The sequence below is a fragment of the Mustela lutreola genome, chromosome 1, assembly GCF_030435805.1.
Source record: "Mustela lutreola isolate mMusLut2 chromosome 1, mMusLut2.pri, whole genome shotgun sequence".
Taxonomy (NCBI): domain Eukaryota; kingdom Metazoa; phylum Chordata; class Mammalia; order Carnivora; family Mustelidae; genus Mustela; species Mustela lutreola.
The window spans coordinates 186,170,713-186,193,961 of NC_081290.1; the positions used below are offsets into that span (position 1 = coordinate 186,170,713).

A 23,249-nucleotide genomic window follows, 5' to 3' on the forward strand; every position below is an offset into this window, starting at 1 on the left:
ATTTTTCCGCCTTGTCATTTTGTCCAGATAAGAGTATATGAAAGAACAAGTAAAATACTAAAAGGGTGGCAACAACCCCAGGAAAATATGCTTTAACCAAATCAGAAGAGATCCCAAATCGTGAGGGGGGAGAAATTGGATAAAAAGAGTTTCAAAAAGAAAGAAAGAAAAAAAAAAAGAAAAAAAAGAATTTAAAAAAGGAAAATGAATAAAGAAAAATATAAAAAGGAAAAAATATATATATTAGATAAACTAGTTAAAAAACATTAAAAAAGAAAAGGGTAAAAGTTTAAAAAAATTTTAGCAGAAGAAGAGAAAAAAATGAAAAAGAAAAAAAATTAAATTAACTACAAGACTAAAAAAAATCACAGGGAAAAACAAAAACAAAAACAAAAACAAAAACAAAAAGAAAGAAAGAAAAGAAAAAAAACCACAGGGAGAAAGCCAAGAGTTCCATGCTTTGCTTTCTCCTCCTCTGGAATTCTGCTGCTCTCCTTGGTATTGAAACCGTTCTCCTTGGTAGGTGAACTTGGTCTTGGCTGGATTTCTTGTTGGTCTTCTGGGGGAGGGGCCTGTTGTAGTGATTCTCAAGTGTCTTTGACCCACGTGGAATTGCACCGCCCTTACCAGGGGCCAGGCTGAGTAATCCGCTTGGGTTTGCTTTCAGGCGCTTTTGTTCCCTGAGAGCTTTCTGTAGAGTTCCGGAGGACGGGAATACAAATGGCGGCCTCCTGGTCTCCGGCCCGGAGGAGCCGAGAGCCCGGGGGCCCCACTCCTCAGTGCGCCCTCAGAGAACAGCGCCCAGTTACTCCCGTCTGCCTGACCTCCGGCCGCGCTCTGAGCTCACCGAGCCTGCGGCCGGTTCAAGGTAAGCCCGAGCTGTGAGCTTACTGTCGGCTCTGTCTCTGTAGCCGGCTTTCCCGTCCCAATACCCACAAGCTCTGCGACACTCAGACACCCCCGATCCTTCTGTCACCCTGCGGGACCTGAGGCCACGCTGACCCCGCGGGGGCTTCCCCCCAGTTTAGCCTCTGGAGCGATGTCCCTCAGTGGAACAGACTTTTAAAAGTCCTGATTTTGTGCGCGGTTGCTCCGCCGCTTGCCAGGAGCCGCCCCCCCCCCCCCCCCCGTGTCTATCTTCCCGTCGCTTTGGATTCACTTCTCCGCCGGTCCTACCTTTCAGAAAGTGGTTGTTTTTCTGTTTCCAGAATTGCTGTTCTTCTTCTCTTTGATCTGCCGATGGATTTGCAGGTGTTTGCAATCTTTAGATAAGCTATCTAGCTGATCTCCGGCTAGCTGAAGTAGTCTCAGCCTGCTACTTCTCCGCCATCTTGACCCGGAAAATCGCTAACAAAATTTTTTATCAATCCATCTTTCTTCACTTGCGTGAGGTGGTGTCTAAATCTGCCCCCACTTTGTATTGTCTATTTCTGAGCTTTGTAATTTATAAATGTCTGTCTATTCCTGCCCCAGAACCCAATTATTCCAGGAGTAGTTTCTCTCTCACCCACCCCATTAGTCGTCTTTTTCAAGAAATTCTTGCATGCTTATTTTTCTATGTGAATTTTTCTGTGTCAATTTAGCCTGTCCACTTTTCAACCAGTCTGTTTGTATTTCCATCAAAATAGTGGTTATTAATTCAAATCACTTTTATCATTAATGAAATTGGGGGCTTTGGCTGCTTTATATCAGCCAATTCCATTTTCTCATGAATCATTAATAATCTTTGGCTATTTTTCGCTAGGGTTTTGATTCTTATTCATCTGTGAAAGCTCTTTGTATTTGGAGATATCAGACTTTGTTTGAAATGTTTCTTGTAAAAATTTTCCCCAGTTAAGGAGTCCTCCCCTATCTTTGGTTTTGCTTTTTGTGCTTTGAGTTACCCATTGTCAGTCAGCTGTGTTCAGAAAGCAGATGATAGTTTGTCAGTGGTAGCCTCATTCTATGCCTACTCATTCCCCTCCCTTCTTCTCGGCACTAGATCGCTTATCATTTTACATCATCACAAGAAGGGTGAATATAGTTACAATACGATATTTTGAGAGGGAGAGAGACCACCACATGCACATAACCTTTATTACAGTATATATTGTTATTATAGTTCTCTTTTATTAATGTTGTTAATCTCTTACTGTGCCTAATTTATAAATTAAACTATCATAGGTATGTATGTATAAGAAAAAACATGGGGGGGGTGCATCCACTGGGGGTCTTGGAACTATCTTGCAGATAAGGGGGACTGCTGTAGTTTCTTTTGGTTCTGATTTTTTTTTTTTAAGTATTGAGATAAATAGTAAATGCCTATGTGTGCGCATGTGTAAGCAGGGGATGAAAGCTATCTTTTCTTTGGTGATTTCTTCTGCTATTTTGAGATTTATGCATTCTTTCCAAATCCCAAAATAAATTAGTCATATATTTTCAGGATTTTTTATGACCTTGTGTTTATATTTAAGTGTTTAATCCATTTAAAATTTATTTCAGTGTATTGTGTGAAGCTCTGATCGAAACAGTTTTTTTGCCAGTCTATTTCTCCCAAAAGTATTCAACAAATACCTTTATTTAACTGTTTTTTTCAGAATTCAAAACATAATCAAGAAAATGTTATTTTTCAGGTTGAAAGAAAAATCCCAATTGTGATTTTGACTGTAACTGTATGAAGCCTATAGACTTAACAGGTGTTCAGGCCTGATTGTGAAATGACTCGTTGCTAGAGTATAAATACACCAAGTCACAGATTTGAGGTCCTCTAGTTTCTATTTTACGATGGGCCTCCTCCCAAATTTTGTGATGTTTAAATTTTAAATTAAAAATTTTAATTCCTATTCATAAAGAAATAATTTCTATTAAAAATTTTTATTGAGATAAAATATACAAAATTTGGCATTTTAACCATCTTAAATTGTATAGTTCAGTGGCATTTAGTACATTCACACTGTGCAACCATCCCTCTGTATTTCCAAAGTTTTCTTGTCACCCCCAAACATACCCAGTACCCGTTACATAGTAACTTCCCGTTTTACTGCTCTTCCCACCCCCAACATTTCAGCCCACAGACTTTCTGCCTCAATGAATTTACCTTTTCTAGATAGATAGATATATATCTTATATGGGTGAAAGCATGAATTATTTGACCTTCTGTGTCTGGCTTATTTCATTTATCATAATGAAAAGAATAATTGTAGGAGGTGGTTACTACTGCTATTTTATGAATGAAGGATAAGAGATTTAGACGGTTTCCATTACTAGCCCAAGGTCACACAGGTAGCATCAGAATTTGAATGTAGGTCTTTCTGACTCCCAGACTCACACTACTGAATGCCCTAGTACCACATGTTACCCCCATTCACCTGCTCTCCCAAGATGAAGTCTTTTGCTTGGGAAACAACTGTAGAGATGGGGCAAAAAAAGTGAAAGTAATTTATTCGTTTTTTTTATGTCTGTAAAATTTTTTTTAAAGATTTTATTTATTTATTTGACAGAGAGAAAGATCACAAACAGGCAGAGAGGCAGGGAGAGAAAGAGGGGAAAGCAGGCTCCCTGCTGAGCAGAGAGCCCAACATGGGGCTCCATCCCAGGACCCTGAGATCATGACTTGAGCCGAAGGCAGAGGTTTAACCCACTGAGCCACCCAGGTGCCCCATGTCTGTAAATTTTTAGATCCACACCTTTTCCTCTCAACATGGAATTCAAAGGCTACTTTGAGGTCAGTGCAGAATCAGAAGATAGGAAGCGGATGTCTTCCTATTTGAATAGTTATGATTAGTCATCCAAGTGTTCTCTAAAGTGAAATACATATTTCTTACTGCTTTTTACAGGAAGCAAAATAGAGGCAATAAATTCCAAAAATGAAGTAATACTAAGGAGTTTGTAGAGTTTGCCTTTAAAGCAAGGCTTTTACATTGGGCTATATCAGTGATAAGTTTTGTGAAATAAAATGAAGATATATACAATGAGATGAAAAAGAAACAGGTCATTAAAATTTCGGTTGTGGCACAGGATGACTAAAATTCAAAGGTAAACGATAAGCTCTGAAGAGGGTCTGATTTCATGAACATACTTCTGATGTATTAGTTTACTCTTAGTCTATTTGCAGTTAATGACAATTTTAAAAATATGGAAAGGTAATTATGAGATTTTCCCAACAATTACTTTGCCACGTGTTTTGTTGTTGGTGTTGCAAGATTTTTCCCCTTTTGGAATTACATTCTGAGTGCTCTTTTGCTCATTTAAAATTTAATGCAAGTGTTTGAAGGTGGCACTTAATTTACTGTGTAGAAATAGAATTTCTGCTGTCAGCACTTACATTTGGAATATTATGTCAGGACAATACAATTATTTTAAAAAACAGCGTTCATTCAAAGGAGAAGATTTCATTTGCGCATGTTATCATTCTAAGGCTTATCCCAGCAGCTGTGCTTCCGTGATTTGTTCTCCCAGAATCTTTTGCAGATGCCTTTTCTCAATTTCATTCTTCTCTACCTGTTTCCCTTTATTTCTTGAGCTATTCTTATCAGTGGCATTGCAGTTCTTACTCTTAACAAGCTTGTTTACCCCGTGCAGCTTCTCTTCATTTTTTCCAAAGTGCCAAGAAAGAACCTTTATTACTCACTTTGTCAACATGCAATTCTCAGATTTATTTCTCAAGCTGCTGCAAAATTTTGTTTTTCTTTTAAAGACTTTTGTTCATTTATTTATTTGAGAGAGTGTGTATGTGAGTGGGAAGGGAGTGGGGAGAAAAGGGAAGGGAGAGGGACAAGCAGACTCCATACTCCGTGTGGGGCTCAATCCCATGACCCCAAGATCACAACCTGAGCCAAAACCAAGAGTCGGATGCCCAACCGACTGAGCCACCCTGAATTTTAGGTTCTAATCACCAAATACAATGACATCTTTCTGAGCTCATCCTGAGTTTGATACCAACGACTTCAAACCTTCAACCAAATTTTTTTCCTCCTTTAGTTTATGTATTTGCTCCCTTTTCTTGAAGCTTTTCCTCTTCCTACCACTTTGACCAATAGTTATCTTTCCGATTTCCTTTCTTCACTCACCACTTAAATATAGGCAGTCTCCAAAGCATGTTCTGTAGAGGGTAGGAATTGTGTTAGGTTATCAAAAACAGAGGCTCAAAATAGTGCTTCACAAAGTAGGGAGTTTTCTTTCATCTCAGCCAATTTTCTAGCTTGTATGGAAGCTCCCCTAAGTCACCGTGCATAGAGAGACCAAAATCACTCCTATCTTTCTGCTTGAGCATCCTCACCACTAGTTCTGTGCTCAAGATGGTATCATGGTGCTGGATAGATACTAAGGCTTTAGCCACTGTGCCAAAATTCCAGGCACCTGGAAGGGTAAGAGAACACTTACCGGTTAAATCAATTCCTTTCAAGAAAACTTTCGGAAATCCAATAATATCATTGGCTAGAACTTAGTCATATGACCACAGCCAGCCATTGGGGTGACAAAGGATCTTGCCTAAAACTCAGAAATATATCATGCATGAAGAAAGAGGGGTATTTGGTAGGTAATGATCACTCTCTGCCACAGTCTGCTTTCTCAGATGCTGGCTGCGTGATCAGAAATATTTGGTATTTATAAATGGTGAGTGGGGTGGGTCTATTAATAATAGTGACTATTAATAGGTGCTATTACTAATATCACCTACTACATGCCAGGTATTGTGCTTCCTTAATGCAAAGTATCTGAAGCTCTTACAATAATTCTTCAAATGCTACATTCTCGGTATTTTGAAGATGAGGAAAGTGAGGCTCAGAGAGATTTGAGTCAACTTGTTTAAGGAGATATAGGTAGAATGGAGCTGAGATAGTCTTTGAATTCAGCTAGTTTGTCTCTAGAGCCTTTTTTTTTTTTAAATACATGACCCATATTGAATATTCATGTATATATTCTTTTGTCCAATGATTATTTAGACTGCTCTCGCCTGGTGTCATAATTTCCAGTAGCATTTTCATTGGACTATTTAGAATTATAGAATTGTCTAAACTCGTTTGCAGTGCCAATTACTAGTTGGTTCAAGGTTGTTATCAAGATACCCACAGATCACCAGGATGCTTGGTACCACAACGGAGGTGGTTAGATCTGAACAGGCTGTGGCTGCCGGTGACAGGAAGGGCTCACAGGTAGTTCTCTGGGGCCTCCACCTGAGCAACACAGGACCTCAGCTCTGCAAAGCCTCCTCCGCAAGGACTTCTAAACAAGCCCACCCCCTAGGACACTGCTTTTGGACGAGGTTGCCCTTATCTAATTTCCTGTTCCAAATCTTGAAATGTTACTCCATGTTTTCATAGAGAAATCAGATAGGCCAAGTGTAGGAGGCCAGGACTGTTACGGCGGCGGCACCCTCCTCCACATGGAAGGTAAGTATGAGGAGTGAGAAGAACTAGCCCCCCTCATTCCCCATCTCTGCCGCTGCCTCACTTCAGTTTTGTCTTTTTTATTTTGTTGTGCTAGTGGAGAACTCGAGCAATATTGTGTGATACCATTATCATATGGGCTTTTTATTGAAAAGGCTCTTTTAGAACACCTGCGGCCTCTCTGTTCTCCAGCAACCTTAGACACACATCCAGTGGGGACTCAGCCAGGAGACAGATCTACTACATGCCAGTTGCTGTGCTGTCAGAACTGCCCTCGCCCTCCTTCTGACTTAGCTTCTGTGCTGCACTGTGCACTTTGTTTCTGGCTGCTCCTTCCTTTAGCTGATTTCTCTCCCAGAATACTCCTTACTCTTCCAAGAAATTGGCTTCTCGTGGGCTTGCTTCACTGTTTTGTTCAATATTTGCCAACATGTATAAATCCAGCTGCAAATCTTCTTTATGCATGAACTGGGTTTAAAAATTAGGTGTGCAAAAAAGTCAAGTCCTTAAGGTTGGCCTGAGCCTGTACCTGTATTTTTTTTAGCCAACTTGTGATCTTCTTCTCTCCCACTGCTCCCTTTATCCTATGTACATGACTTCCAAGTTCATGTTTCCATCTGTACTCTCTTCCCAGCTGCCTGCTGGACCTCTGTGTAGTTGTCCCTCTTGAAGTGTGACTCCAACCTTCCCCAAACTGACCTCTTACCTGTTCTCCTTGGATTTGTTCTCTCCATTGGGTTTCTCTCTTAAAGATTCATCATTCTAGTTGCTTAGGTTCAAGATATTCTTTCTATCTGGGATAGGCTTACCATAATATCTGCTGTGAAAGTTACCTTTTTTAAGGATCTAATTCAATTTCCATCCTCCTGTATCTCTTCAGACAAAATGAATCCCTTTCCCCTATATTCCCACAGCACTCTAATCATTTAAAGCATTGACACAACTTTATTTAATTTATATCTTTTGATTTGCTTACAGAAATAAATTAAATGAGCAGATATTATGCAATGTATTAAACATTTTATATGTTTTTGTTTAATCATACAACCCATTTTACAGATGGAGAAATTAAAGCTGTTTCCTTATCTGCAAAGAAAGAACTCTAAACCAAAAATGAACCATCTTATTCTTAGATGGTAAGCCCATCAATATCTTAAATACCTACAGGGTCTCATATAATAAATATTCCTAAGTGATTTTTTACTTTGATATTCTAGCACAGTGTTTGACACACTCTGAAGAGTCAGTGTTTGTTAAACCTGAATTGAGATAAAATGCAATTGAAATTTCGTGGCAGGCTTTACAGAGTGTCCATTTTGTACAAGATGCATTTTGAAGATTATGTTTGGTTTCTATTTTTACCACTTTTTTTTCACAGTGATAAAGGGAAAAGGCAAAAGATTTATCATCCTTTATCCCCCAGACCACTAGATGGAAGTAAATAGCAGTTATCAGTACTTATCAGCAGTAAACCTGACGTCAACATTTCTCAAGACTAAGTTCCACAAAGCAGTTGAAAGGAAGAGATATTACCATCAACTGGTAAGTATTCATGAGGTACCTACTGCCTATTTAAAAATGTTTTATGAATTCTAGGACAGAAATAGTTTCATTACTTTAGTGACTATTGACTAGTACTACTACCATTATTATATGGCTCTGTGTGACTCCTATGAAAGTACAAAAATAAATGTGTTTGGAAATTAAAGTCTAGTTTAATAGGATGGAGATAAAGCATATCAGGTTAAGTTCACTAGAGCACAGTTTTAACAGTGTTAGTTTTATGAACTTGCTGTCATGATTAACAGGAGGAACCAGGGCCTCTTCTAAGAGGGAGTAGTAGTAAAGGGCATTTTAAAAGGTAGCATTTGGAATGGTTCTAAAGAGGAACCAGGGAGAGTGGGGATCACCTCTGGATTGATTATCATAGTAATCTTTGCCTAGGAAGTGAGAGAGCAAAGCAGGTCTGGGGAAGTTCTGGTAAGAAAGCGCAATAATAATTATATTATTATTATTATTATTAAAAACTATGTCAGTGCACAACAGCCAAAGGGTGGAAGCAACCCAAATGTTCATCCACTGATGACTGGATAAACAAGATGCCATGTGCCATGTATATATAATGAAATATTAGCCTTTAAAAGGAAGATAATTCTGGTGCATGTTATAACATTGTGCTAAGTGAAATAGTCAAGCACAAAAGGACAAATATAAGATGATTCCACTTGTATGAGATACTTAGTGTAGTCAAATTCAGAGAGACAGAAAGTAGAGTGGTGTTTGCCAAGGGCTGGGTGAATGGGTTGGGTGGGTGGGAATGGGAAGTCCGTGTTAAATGGACGTGTATTTTCAGTTCAGGAAGATGAGAAAATTCTGGAGATGGGTGCAGTGATGGGTGCACAACAGTGTGAATGTACTTCATGTCACTGAACTGCCCGCTTAAAAATGGCTAAAGTGGGTTGGGGGGGGTGCCTGGGTGGCTGAGTAGTTAAGCATCAGCCCTTCAGCTCAAGTCATGATCCCAGAGTCCTGGGATGGAACCCCACCTTGGGCTTCCTGCTCAGTGGGAAGTTTGTTTCTCCCTCTCCCACTCCCCCACTTGTGTTCCCTCTTTAGCTGTTTCTCTCTGTCAAATAAATAAAATCTTTTAAAAAATGGTTAAGATAGGAAAATTTATCATAATTAAGACAATAAGATTATATTTTACCACAATTAAGAAGATAAAATTTTAAAAACGTGTAAAAAAGAATTAGTGATCTCTCAATTAGGGGAGTGTGTGGCCTTGGCCATGTTCTGTTAGAAACATTGTCATTGATTCTGTTAGAAACATCATAGTCTGACTACCCACAGTGTTGAGAAGCTGACTCAGAGCCCTGTTTATTTAGAAACAAAAAAGTCAAGATAAATGTGGAATGCTGTGTCTGAAAACCTTTTATCTGAAGCTCTGCCCCTGGGTTGACAATTGAGGCAGCTTTTCTGTGTCAATGACTCACAAGGCTCAGATTCTTTAAGAGGAGGTGTTCTATTCTCACTAAAATGACTTCCAATAGCAAAGTTTGTCACAGTCTATGCTATTAGAGAACAAGATTTCTTAGCACTTTAACCTTGTTGTTAATTAACAAAAGCAGTTTTTATAGGATCTGAACAGAATTGAAAAAGCAAAGTCTCTGAGCAGAGTGGTGTGGAATAGACAAAGAAATGATTGAGCCCACCATCGCATGAGGCTGCTTGCAGATTCTAACGTTCCATGTTCTTGTGTCTGTCTGCATTTACATGGTTGGGATTTGTGAATGTGGTGCATACATTCCTCTGCTTTGGGACATTAAACTTTAAGATCACCAATGTAGTGATATTACAACCAAAAACCAACAACTGTGAAGTCTCCTTACATTATAGCACCGTTCACCTAAAATGTGTCTGTATCATTATAAAGTAGTTAATTCGAAAACCAAAGTTGCAAAAATGTCCACACAAAATGTTTACACAGTATTTTAAAATTAAGGTCATAAGTTTTCAGGATATAAGTTCTTAAATCTAAATAGTATTTTCTAATTTGTAATTTCTAATAAAACTGAACAGTGTTTCAGCAGTAACTTTGAAAACAAAAGTTGTTAAAAAGCTCAATTGATAAAAGTTTCTGTATTTCAGCTGATTCTACTTCGTATGAACCAAGTTAAAAACTAAGGGAGACAAGAAGAAATGTAGACTACTTCTTATAAAGTAGGCTACAATGAATCAAAAGCAATAGCAAAACAATGTGACTCATCAGGCAATGCAGTTATAATATATACACATTTGTGCACAATAAAAGTCTTTGTAAGTATGCAATCTGTGCACACAATTTCAAGACCCTTCAAAGAGCTTCTGTGTGCCCTGGCAGGTGGTGGGTTGGGTACACCAAAGGAGTTAAAGTTGACATCCCGTATACTACGCTGTCCTTACAGCTCTGATTAGGCAACAAGTTTCTCTGTCACAAAACCAGCTCACCAGGTACGAATTACTACGTAATGGACCACAAGCTCTGTAATTAGTGGCAATAGGGCTTTCAAAAATATGTATATAGAAGGTATAATTCCAGGCTGAAGCCAATGTTTGTGACAAAGTTGCACTCTGCACACGACTTCGCTACTGAATAGCCAAGATTGAAAGAGATGGATGCAATTTGACAGTACCGGGTCGACAGGTTCTGTTGATGGCGGTCCCTACTCCTGGAAATGATGGAAACTATAGCTACGTCGGAGATTACCCATACTTCGATCAAAACCACAGCAGATTACAGAGCAGGCAGAGCTGTTTTTAGTTCATTTTAATTTGCGGCATAGATTCGTTATAAAAGGACAAGATTTAAACTTTGAGGACTCGTAAGGGTTAAGCAGGAAGTCGTCACCGTTGACACCCCACAGCTGAGCTGAAACAAACCCCCTCCCTCCATAATAAAGAGCAACTGTTCGCCCTCGAACAAAGTCTTCTTGAACACCTAGTGCGTGCTAAGAGTGTCTCCCACGAGATCTCAAGGATTTCTAAAGGATTTCACGATAGCCAAACCGGCCTTCTGGCCGAGAAAGAAGCACACCGCACTGCTGCCTTAGGTCAAGGAGAAAAATACATGCCAGGTGGGGAGTGGAGGGGCAGGTAAGTTAAAAAAAAAAAAAAAAAAAAAGGGGGGGGTGTGGGGGGGCAAACAGAGGAAAGATACATTTCGAAAAAAATTATGAATAAACAACCAGGGTTTTTTTTGGCTAAAGTAAGAGACTTCTTTCTCAACTAGGCGGTTTGCAACTAATCCAAACTTAGGAAATAACTCTTGTGAGACGAATAAACTTAGTTCTGAAAAACATGCGCGTCCAGTAACATCCGAAAACACGTGGCGGGGGTGGGGAAATCGGTCGGAACACCCGGCGAGACTCCAACTCCCGTCGTCCCATTCGGCAGCTAAGCCGGATTGTTCAGGGCCAGCTGGCGCACTGGTTCCTGGGACTTGTGGTTTTCACTCCTGCGCCTCCCCGCGGGTTTGCGACGTTTAGCGACCATCGCGCCTGCGCCAGCGCCGGCTGAGAGGCTGGGGCCGTGGCGGCTCGTGCCGGGTGATGCTAGGCGGCTCTCTGGGCTCCAGGCTGTTGCGAGGTGTGGGTGGGAGTCGAGGGCAGTTCAGGTCGCGGGGTGTCCGCGAAGGTGGCGCAGCCATGGCGGCAGGGGAGAGCATGGCTCAGCGGATGGTTTGGGTGGACCTGGAGGTGAGTGCGGTCGGCGAGGGTGAAGGGAGACGAGTGAGGTTCCGCGCGTAGACGGGGGAGCTGAGCCTGTCCGCGGACAGCGGCGGGTCTCTGGGTTTCAGGTGTGGCAGGTGAGCGCCGACGGCTGTAGGCTGCGCGGGCAAGTCGGCAGGCTGGAGTCCTGTAGGCGCTGGGGACTGTGCTGGGCTGTGGGGTTTCTTTTCCAGAGGGAAGAGTCATCCATATGGCTCCCCAACCCCCTCTGCCCAAGCGTGACCCTCCCTAACGCTTTGGTCCTTCTGGGTTTAGGCTCGCTTGGGGGGGAGGGGCGGGGGGGGTTGGGACAGCGACTGTGCTAGACTCCAGACTCTCCTTCCGCAGTCTTACAGGACCCTAGGTTGTTAGCTGGACGGGACTCCGGACGTGACTCAGCCTTACCTCTCACTCCACAAACGAGAAAACTGAGGCCCCGAGAGAGGACTGAGCTCACTGAAGGTCATGCTATTAGGTTCCGTGATGGGGCTAGAACCCGGTTCTGATCCCTTTAGGTTTTCCATACTTAACGCTGCAGACTGCCCCCTCGGTTGGGCCTCAGTTTTCTTATACGTGGAATGGGGGTATGAACAGTGCTTTATACGTTAGGTTGTAAGGAAGATCAAGAGGCATAATTAATAGGAAAACTTTGTAAACTGCGGAGATGTAGTGATGTGAGTTGTATCTTACCAAATTGAATGCTGTCAGCACTCAATTTTGCTGACTTTGCATCTGTCCTACAGTAGAACTAGGCCCTTGGCAAATATTCACCGAATAAGTTACTCATGTCAGTGTCTTGGGGGCTTGCCAGAGAAGCATTATTGTCTCTTTTATCCAGGCTATGGGATAGAAATGGAATATGCTTGAGGGAATTATTGTCACATAAAAATTGGGTAAAATAGACCAGAAAGATGATTTTGTGTGTTACCTATTTATTTTTGATTGCAGATGACAGGATTGGACATTGAGAAGGACCAGATTATTGAGATGGCCTGTCTGATAACTGACTCTGATCTCAACATTTTGGCTGAAGTAGGTGATACCACGTAATACAGTCATACTCTTTAGAGCGTATTAGAAATCTAAATCATTTTTCAAACTGAGGTCCATATAGGTTAAGTTCTAAAGGAATATGCTAGGTCATGGTAGGGTTGGTTCTGGAACCAAAGTAGTCTGTCTCACAGTCTAGTTATTTTTCAGTTATCCATGCCAAAAATTACAGAAGCATACGTGCCCTTGTTTACGGAGCCCTTACTGTGTGCCTCGCACAATTCTAAGTGCTTTATGTGTATCTACTTTTAGTCCTTAGAACAACTATGAGGTACGTAGTTGCACACATAGAGGAGGACATTTTGGCTCAGACATACTGGGTAATTTGCCCAAGGCCACCTGGCTTGTTACTGGGGAAGTCAGAAATTTAACCCAGCTGGTTTGAGTGAAGTACTTCTAGCCAATAAGAGAACCAGCTATTGTCTCTTCAGGATTAGTGACTCAGGCCAAAGTTAATCTCTCCATCACCACCTTAATTTTTTTTTTTTTTTTTAAAGATTTTGTTTATTTGACAGAGACAGAGAGGTCACAAGTAGGCAGATAGAGAGAGGGAGAAGCAGTCTCCCCGCCAAGGAGAGAGAGCCCGATGCGGGCCTCAATCCCAGGACCCTGGGATCATGACCTGGGCCGGAAGCAGAGGCTTAACCCACTGAGCCACCCAGGCGCCCCTATCACCACCTTAATTTTAACTCTACTCTCTGTATGCCCAATTTCTGTCTTCTCAATTAGGGTATGTGCTTGTCTAGATCTGTTTTAAGATTTTAGAATTCTGTTGATGCAGAATCAGAATACTCTCTTGTTGATATATTGGGCATGATTAAGGTTTTAACATGCTGCTTTTAGCTGAAATATTAAAGCAACACACCTGTTGCCTTTCGGCCACTTATGAAGCATTTGAGAAGTGTGTGAGGGCATCTGATTGGTAGAGGGTGAAAGCCCTAATCTGGAATTGGTCCCTGGTCTCATACTGTTAGCCATTTCAGAGGCTATAAGAAATTCTAGAGTAGGAACACGGTAGGGATGTTTGTGGAAAAGGTGGTCCTATTAAAATCACTTCCCTGAGAGCAGGAGTGATGTGCTACTGTCATTGGTAGGTTTCATTAATGCGCAGTAAGACTTCTACTTAGTAGAAGTAGGTAAGGGATGGGAGGAGGCATTTATAGATGATTTGTGACTTTTGTGGAGTACCGCTGGATACGTCAGCTGGAGGAGAGTCCTGAGACTTTGTGTTTCTCGTCATAACAACTAGCTCTTTTTTTTTTTTTTAAATTTTTTTAAACGTTATATAAATAAACCTCTATGTTTTAGCTTTGGTTGTTTTTTCCGTGTTACTTGGAATTTAGTGCGGATGAATAGCAAAGTGTCTTTATTTTGTGAGCCCTACGTACCCTTGGCTGAAGAAGAGTTTTTCCTTTAGACTGTTGATATAATGTGAAATACTGACAGTTTAATGGGCCAGTTAGTTAATATGTACCCTGGAGGAAATTTGGGTCTGTATTCACACAGCTGCAGATGAGTGTGGCATTTGTGAATAGACCCAGTCAGATGAGGATAAGAATGTTTAAAAAAAAAAAAAAAGGCACTCTTAAGTGTTCTTTCTGTGGAAAATATGTTTTATTCTTGTGTATGAGTCTGAGGAAGATGTTTTATACTGGTAGAAGAGCAAATATCCTACCCTGAACATTTTTCTGTAGGTAGCTTCATGTGCCAAACTGGGACCTAAAATAAGTTAGATGGCCTTAGATTAATAGTTTGCTTTTTCCACAGTGAATTCTGGAACACTGAAAAGAAATTAAAAAAATAAATAAATAAAATAGTTTGCTTTTTTCATCATGGTTTGTTAAAATTTTTTTTTTTAAACAGGATGAGGTTTTTTTGGTTTTTTAAAAAAATATGTAATCAGAACGAATTTTTTGCATCTTAGAGATTGCCTTTACTGGTTTTTCTTATTTGGCTAAAGCTCCTTGTTAGTTTTTAGATGTCCAGTAGTTAAATTCTAGCCATTCCTCTCAGTGATTGCGAACTATTTTTATTACTTAGTAGCAATAATACCTTGGATTCATAGAATACTTTTCTTCCAAGAATTCAAAGAACTTTGATATCTATAATTTCTTTTATCCTATGTTAAACATTCCATTGAGGGAAAGGAGCAGTCTGTTATCGCCATCGTTCAGGAGATACTATGCCCACGATGACTTGACAGCTGGGACTCATCTGAGACACTTAGTGTTCTGTTAAATGGAGCAGAGAATTTGACAGCCACGTGTTACTTTTTCTTGTTTTCCTCAAGTGTTACCAGTTACCTTTTTAACCTTTTGATATAAAAATATTGTTAAAATTAAACCTTATAACTTTATCCAACATGTATGTGTAGTAAGCTGTTTTTTGCCCTGTTCTGCTGCTGCATCCTACTCCCCAAAGTTTGTATATTTTCTTGGTATTTTGCATGCATATATAAATGTGTGTGTGTGTTTTTAAACACATGTACACAAGATCACATGCACATATATACTGTCCTACAATTTGTTTTTTTCACTTGGCAATATAGACACCTTCCAAAATGAACTCATAATTAGAGGTTGGCAAGCTCTTGGTTAAAAAAAGACTGAATAGTAAATATTTTAGGCTTGGAGTACTACATACCTGTCACATGTTAGTTTTATAACTCTTGACAAATGTAAAAATCGTTCTTAGCTTGCTGGTAATAGAGGGGATAAAAAAGCCAAAGACTCTGGCTATAGGTTGCTGACCCTTGACAGACAACCAATGTTTTTTATTAATAGGCATTTCACTTTTCAGAGGTAGGTGTGTGCGTGTGTGCACATGCATTCCTCTTTGCTGTTGCAAACAGCACTAGAATGAATAAGAATCACTTACAGAGGTAACAAAGGGCCCTCATCTCTTTCTCCTGCTATCTGTGTATTGAATCCTGACAGCAGCATAAACTTTAACACAGAAACCACGGTTATCCCTGTCAATTCTGGATGACTAATGGCTTTTCCCATCCACAGGGTCCTAACCTGATTATAAAACAGCCAGATGAGTTACTGGACAGCATGTCAGATTGGTGTAAGGAACATCATGGGAAGGTAACATTACCAAATAACAGGAGTGCTGCTTTGGGGATCAGTAACAAGCGTGTTGCTCCCACATCTGAATCCTATACCATTGTTGGATGGGATTTTAAAAAGGGTTAGAGGAAGATTGCTTGGCGAGCCTGGGAGACTGCTTGCTTGTTTACCTGTCATCTTTGGAACCTCTCGAGATCATCTTCTGAATGTTCTCTTTTTTCCTCTCCTGCACTCAGTCTATCGCGAACGCATTACGGATTGTCAAGTATTGCTCAAATCAGTCTTTTGGATAAGGTTAGACATCAACTTTCAGAAAAGGGGGAATGCTGCTCTCCTGTTAATAGTGGTTTCTTCCCAGAGGTTGGACTTTGAGCACCATCTTTTTCTGACTGTGTGGAAATGCTATTAACAATCAGGAACATAGCTTATTTGACCTGAATTCTTTAAGAAAAAAAATCAGTGCAAAGATGGCAGTTTCAGTTGAACTTGAGCTTTATAAATGGTCCATGTATGGTTATATTTGCCCATTTTAGCAGTGAAGTTTCATTTCTGGATGCCTTTGAAAACTGACTTGATGTGTTTCTGGTGGGGGCTGGGGATTCTCTCTTGCAGTCTGGTCTAACCAAGGCAGTGAAGGAGAGTACAATGACATTGCAGCAGGCAGAGTATGAATTTCTGTCCTTTGTACGACAGCAGACTCCTCCGGGGCTCTGTCCACTTGCAGGTAAAATCCAATCCTATGTATACCTTGTAGATAGTGTTCCATTGTAGTGGTTCAAGAGACTGCAGTTCCAGAAAGATCAACTAAGACCATCATGCCTTCCACTTGCCCTCACTTGGATTATACATCTTAATTTTGCGTTCAAGTTTCCTTGTGTAATTTATAACAGGAGTATTGGGAAACTGCCCTGAAACCCGATTTGGGGTACATAGACTCACTCAATGAAATTTTCCTTTATATTTTTATTATGGAAAAAATTCACATGTACAGGAAAGTTGGATTTGGTAATGGTTTAACCTTGCGCCATATTTGTTTTACTTGTCTGTTTTTTTTTTGTCGGACATTTGAAAGTAAATTGTAGACATTTTGACACCTCATTTCTAAGTACTTCATCGTGTATTTCTTAAGAATAAGGACATTTTCTCATGTAGCCACAGTATCATTATCACATTTAAGGTAATTAAAAATAATTCACTAATACCGTTTGACATCTAGTCCACGTGCCAAATGTCTACTTGTTTTTGAACCAGTACTCCGTCAAGTCCCATCCATTTCATTTGGTTATTTTGTCTCTTGAGTCTCAATCTAAAATGTCCACCTGTTTGTTTTTTTTTTTTTTTTCCCTTCTTTTCTTTCCTGTGTGACAGTGACTGCTTAAACTGGGCCAGTTCTACTAGGATTTTGAAAGTACAGCCATTGTCAGAGAAAAGTTAATGGTCTCTGGAGGTGTATTTGCATTTGTATATGTAAACTGATACAATAACTTATACTTTTCTTAAATTTCATTTTAAAAGTTTTGACTTTAAGTACTAGAGTATATGTTGTATGTATATTTTCCCTCTAGCTAGTTTGGCTGCTGTTTATTTTAAAGTAGTTATTTAAAATTTAGTGTTTTTAATATAAATTACTGTATGGAAACATGAATATGGATACAGTTTGTTAAAATTGGAATGTGAATAAAGTTTTATTTACTTAATGTGGTTAAGTTTTTAGTGTTAATAGTGTGGCTTTCATGACACTGGGAGAAAATGTGCACATTTGGTATGATCTGAAAAAGTAACAAATGGATTTGTGCATTATTTTAAGTATGTGGAATTTATCCTTTTTGTCCATTGAGGCTATTTATAAAATTATTATGAGCTAGACTGAGTAAATACTCAGAAGTCTGTATTTGTAGCCCAATCAAATGCACCAAACCTGATTTAGAAATTCCGAGATGCTTTTAGGAATTGTTTGAATTAAAAAAAAAAAAAATCCCCTCCATTTCAGTACCGGTTAATAATTTTGATATCCTGTTGTATACTGCTAGAAATACACAGATGCGGTATGCTTCGTGTCTTTCTAGGAAATTCAGTTCATGCAGATAAGAAGTTTCTTGACAAATACATGCCCCAGTTCATGAAACATCTTCATTATAGAATAATTGATGTGAGCACTGTTAAAGAACTGTGCAGGTAAGGGCTATATTTAGGATCCATTAAATTGCCTCATTTAGCATGTTTTAATTGAGAATTTGTGGAAAGTAATTGAATAGAATGCTAGAACTGAGGGTGCCAAGTGGATGTGTAACTTCCTCCCTTTCTGACTTGGACAGGTCCTTAGTTGATTCTGGACTGGTGAGAAATGGGGAAAACAATGTCGAAAATCTTATGTATAAATTTCATTAGTTCACAAAATTTATTGAACACCATTCTGTGCTAGGCATTGGCCTATGCGCTGGGAACCTAACAAATGAAAAGCCTTGAAATAGCCTAGAATTGGTGCTGCACATACACTGTGTGATGACTTCTGTAATGGAAATGTGCATACTGACTGTTGGGGGCACCGGGGGGAAGGAGCCCCGAGATGTTGGAGTAAGGAATGAGAAGCCGGGGAAAGTTCCACATAGGAAGTTTAAGTTGAGATTGGAAGAGGAGTTGGATGTTTTCCTGGCATTTAAATGAGGCGGGAGGATTCCAGAGAACGGGCCGAAGTATGAAGAAATGAGGGCTCAGGGAGATAGGGGAATTACAAATGGTCCATCAGTGCCAAAGTGCCAGGCATGCGGCTTGAAAAAGGTGGGAAGTAAGAACAAATTGTGAAGGGCTGAGATGGTTAACATGAGAGTCGGTTTCCCTTAAAGATGTGTAAGTAGAAGAATCCGTGATACGATTAGGTCATTCTGATCATAAGGTGGCAGAAAAGGGGGCGATAAGAAGGGACACTTTTGCCTTGTCTTGGAGACAGAAGAATGAGCTAGGGACATGGTGTTTGGGTGGCAGAGAAGGGTGTGGAGAATGTCACATCTTGAGATGTCACTTGGCATGGTATGCCGTGTTCGAATGGGGGAATGAGGGAAAGGAAGAGCTCTAAGCAATTCTGCAGTTCCTGGTTTCTGCAGTTAGGCAGAGGATGGTATTGTTCAAAGATAAAGGGGAAAATAGGAACAAAAGCAGATGGGGTGGGTGGGAGAAGGGAGGTCTTGAGGATAAGTGTAGGTTTACATGTGTTCATTAGAAGTGTCTGATGGATTCGTAGGCGGAGATGCAGGTGGTTGGCCATCCGTGACAAGGTAGGAGAGGGCTGGAGTGGAGTGAATTTAGGAATCGTGGATGAGCATGAGCTTGCTTACCGGGAAGAGCTAGGGTGAAGACACAGTCCCAGGCAAGGAGGCTTCTGGAGTCACAACCCAAAATGCCTTTTTCAGTGTTAATAAATGACTTGAAGGAGGTAATTATCCAGTATATTTGAGACAGTTTCCTTTGAGAGTTCCATTTTTGCTGTGTATAGACGCTGGTATCCAGAAGAATATGAATTTGCACCAAAGAAGGCTGCTTCTCACAGGTAAGTTTGGGTCCTTCTAAGCGCTTGGCAATCTGACACACATGTAACCCTCCAGTTCCTGACTGCTTAAAATAGTGTCTGTCCTCCACTGTTTTTTTCTTGGGGGAACAAGTAAAAGCCAGCTAGCATAAAGTTAACTTTCTTTTGCTATGATTATTAGAAATTCTGGTCAGGATTCTGATATTCCTTCTGAGATATGTAGCATCTTATGTCTTCACTCCAGTTTTAACACTAAAAGATAGCTTAGTTTGTAGGTGTGTTGAAGCAGTCTTTAATCTTTCTAGTAATGAGCAGTATTAATATTCTTCCCAGCAAGGATATGAATACTTGTAGCCACTTAAAATTAGAATACTTTGTCAACAGTTGGGTTAACATAGTTAGCCTAACTTTGGCACTTTTGAGTGTTTCAGATCCTTTCTATTAAGTCTGCAGACTTAGCCACAGGTACACAAGAAATTTGAAGATTTTGTTTATCTACTGTCCTGTACTGGCTCTTTTACTTTAAAAAAAAGTTGTGTTTTTTTGTTTTGTTTTGTTTTTTTAATTTTGTCGTCTTTCAGGAGGAACGTAAGACTTAATTGGGGATTTACTGCTGGCTTCTAAGGGCAGCATTTAGTGCATCCGTTTACTGAGTGCCTATGTGCACAGTCTAGGCAAACAGAGACTGAGTCCCTGCTATAAAGAACCCGGCCTGCTAGTGTTTCTTTGCGGGGTCGGGGGAGGGGAATTGCATGGACCCCAGTGCAGGAATGCAGGTTTCCAATACCTCATCTGAAACAATTAGGGTTTGATGCCTTTTGGATTTCGGCATTTTTCAATCTTTAGAAAGGTCACAGTGTATCTATGGTATTTACCATTCTGTAACATGCCTTACAAGTTCTGAAAACGCATCCCATGATCAACCACATGGATGTTTCTGCTGTGGAACATAAGGATAGAGGCCCTTGACTTCTCATTCAGAGCTTACTGATGGACCTGCACACGGTTCTCATAATCTAGCTTACCGATTTCTCAGACTCGACAGATGAGAGAGCATGTTAGAGAAGAGTGTGTTGTAGCTGATGGTAGCACACATCTCCCTTAGAGTGGAGGCACAACCTCCGTGTTGGCCAGGTACTGGCTGATGATTGATGCTTATTATGACTGAGTCACGAGTCACGTTTGAGCAGGTCATTGTATTTTGTACAGGGATGTCATTAAATCTTGCACAGTGTTCCCCAAATTCTGTTCCAAGAGCTGTTAATGATTATTCCACACCCACACACGTGGTTGATTACATTTTAGACACACTGTGTGTGTAGTAGATCCTCCCCGTGGACACTCACAGCCCACATTAGCACAGTAAATGCTTTGCACAGAAGTTCAGAAAAGGAGTGCTGGACTTAGTTTTTCCTGAACTCACTTGAACCTAGAATTCTTTTTTCCATGGAACCCTTCACCATCTTATAGGACAGTCTAGGAGACTTTATCATCTGATATATTTTAGGGAAAAAAATTTTTTTAATACAGTTTTTTCTTTTTTTTAACAAAGCACTTACATTTGCTTGATTGAAACGTTCCTCTTCTAGACGGTGTCAGCAGCATTTACAGTAGTACCTGTTGTTACTCCTAAGTTACATTGTCGATGGCTTCCTTCCTCCGTGGGCATTTCACTTCAGTGTGATGTGTTTGCTTGTAGGGCGCTCGATGACATTAGTGAAAGCATCAAAGAACTTCAGTTTTACCGAAATAACATCTTCAAGAAGAAAACAGATGAAAAGAAGAGGAAAATTATAGAAAACGGGGAAAATGAGAAGACTGTGAGTTGATGGCAGGGCTCATGCTGTCAGCGCATAGTTCTTGGGAAGCAGCTGCTGGTGGTTGCGTTTGGTTTTGTTTTTTGTTCCCACTGATTGCTTGGCACAGCACCTTCTTTCAGTTAACTTGCGTCTCCAGATTATTCAAGCAGACAGCACCTGAAATACCATTTTTCTCCTAACATTCTGTTTTCATTTATGATACAGCAGCTCCTCTGTAAGTACCAGGTCATGTCCATCCCTCGGTACATATCTGCATTTGCTTTTAGACCATTTCTTTTGTTTAAAATAATAATAATAATATAATAATAAAGCTAGTTCTATTGAAATGCAAATGTTTTTGTTCCATCTATTCTTTAGTAGTTTGAAATGGTGGCTTTTTTCTCAGCGGTACGGTTGATGTTGAAATTCTCATGATGACACAGGGATGGGTTAACTCTTCGTATGTTAAACAGCCGGTGAACTTGTTCTATTCTGCTCTATAAGTCAAGCACAGAATAATTGAAGCAAACTTGGGCTCATTGTTGTGGTTATCGAACTGGCAGAGCTCCGGAATGGCTACTTCTCACTGCACGCCATAAATTCAAGTCCGTCATCAGAGAGGGATTCTGTAAGTAAGAAGGTTTATTGAAGAGATACTCTGTCTTACACTGTCATGTGCTAGTTTTATAAAACATTGGCTGCCCCAGGTGTAATGCTCTGTAAGTATCTGAGAAAGGTTTTCAGTCTATCTTAACTCCTAATTTGTGTACTTTACAGCACAGTGTTAAGGTGAATCCTTAGCCAGAATCCCTTGTCTGTAGAACACAACTCACTCTGACATATGTCTTCTTAAGGCAAGAAATCAGGATTGGGAAGGCCCATAGGTAGCTTCTGCCTATCCTAGAGAACCACTGGATCTCAAATTGCATTCCGTAGCCTGTTCCGGCCATTATGTGGACATAGTGGTGTGATCCCAATGCGTGAGAATTATAGATCAGGAATCATTAGCCTGTGGATCAGGATTAGCATAATTTTATGTACTAAGTTTTTTTTAGCTTTGCAACAACCAACTGTGTGAGTGGAGAAAGACTTGAACTTTTTTCCAGATGAGTCAATCAAGGCTCAAATTTATAAGTATAGTTAGGTGTAAGCTGAGAAAACGTTAGTCTGCTGACTTCTGACTGTTCTTTCTGCTGCCTGGAGTAGAATGGGTTTAGCTCATGTGCCAGCTTCAGTGGTTTGGAAGACAGGACTGTATCCCAGTTGAGGACAGCGCTCTTGAATCAAGCTCTGGGTTCAGATTTGAGCTCTGAGACCTACTGAGTGGCTCTGCAAGTTCACTTCTCTAAGCCTCAAGTTTCTTACTTATAAGATGAGAATGATGGTATCTGACTTAAAGAATGACGTTAGAATGAAATGCTTCCCATATAGTTCTGAGCTCAGGGCTTGGTACATGGTGAGCACCTTGATGTGCTGTGAGAGTGGACTCGTTTCGTCCAGGATCCCTGGGAAATGGTGCCTTGCTCGATCAGCTCTGGTGGCCGGGGCATTATTTTATTTATTTATTTTTTATTTTTTCAGTGTAACAGTATTCATTATTTTTGCATCACACCCAGTGCTCCATGCAATCCGTGTCCTCTCTAATACCTAGCACCTGGATCCTCCAACCTCCCACTCCCTGCCCCTTCAAAACCCTCAGATTGTTTTTCAGAGTCCATAGTCTATCATGGTTCACCTCCCCTTCCAATTTCCCTCAACTCCCTTCTCCTCTCCATCTCCCTTGTCCTCCATGCTATTTGTTATGCTCCACAAATAAGTGAAACCATATGATAATTTACTCTCTCTGCTTGACTTATTTCACTCAGCATCATCTCTTCCAGTCCTGTCCATGTTGCTACAACAGTTGGGTATTCATCCTTTCTGATGGAGGCATAATACTCCATAGTGTATATGGACCACATCTTCCTTATCCATTTGTCCATTGAAGGGCATCTTGGTTCTTTCCACAATTTGGTGACCGTGGCCATTGCTGCTATAAACATTGGGGTACAGATGGCCCTTCTTTTCACTACATCTGTATCTTTGGGGTAAATACCCAGGAGTGCAATTGTAGGGTCATAGGGAAGCTCTATTTTTAATTTCTTGAGGCATCTCCACACTGTTCTCCAAAGTGGCTGCACGAACTTGCATTC

At 40.4% G+C, this 23,249-nt stretch overlaps 1 protein-coding gene across 2 annotated transcripts; it reads left to right on the plus strand.

The window, feature by feature from the left end:
- The first annotated feature begins 11,385 nt into the window (after window positions 1–11,385).
- REXO2 (RNA exonuclease 2) lies at window positions 11,386–21,410 on the plus strand. Of its 2 annotated transcripts, XM_059181369.1 has the most exons (7): window positions 11,387–11,602; window positions 12,563–12,646; window positions 15,676–15,753; window positions 16,348–16,459; window positions 17,802–17,910; window positions 19,226–19,279; window positions 20,958–21,410. In XM_059181369.1, the coding sequence occupies exons 1-7, from the start codon at window positions 11,456–11,458 to the stop codon at window positions 21,085–21,087; spliced, it is 714 nt and encodes a 237-aa protein (XP_059037352.1). In that variant the 5' UTR covers window positions 11,387–11,455; the 3' UTR covers window positions 21,088–21,410. The 2 variants fall into 2 exon arrangements, with proteins under 2 accessions (XP_059037361.1, XP_059037352.1); XM_059181378.1 differs by lacking the exon at window positions 19,226–19,279 and having other exon boundaries at window positions 11,386–11,602.
- Window positions 21,411–23,249: the final 1,839 nt, after the last annotated feature.

What these genes read in the sequence shown, in the direction of transcription:
- REXO2 (XM_059181369.1), top strand. Translation starts at nt 11,456, where the DNA reads ATGCTAGGCGGCTCTCTGGGCTCCAGGCTGTTGCGAGGTGTGGGTGGG. An exon ending in GGGGCTCTGTCCACTTGCAG is followed by an intron (nt 16,460 to 17,801) that starts GTAAAATCCAAT and finishes GTGTCTTTCTAG; the next exon opens with GAAATTCAGTTCATGCAGAT. An exon ending in AAGAAGGCTGCTTCTCACAG is followed by an intron (nt 19,280 to 20,957) that starts GTAAGTTTGGGT and finishes GTTTGCTTGTAG; the next exon opens with GGCGCTCGATGACATTAGTG.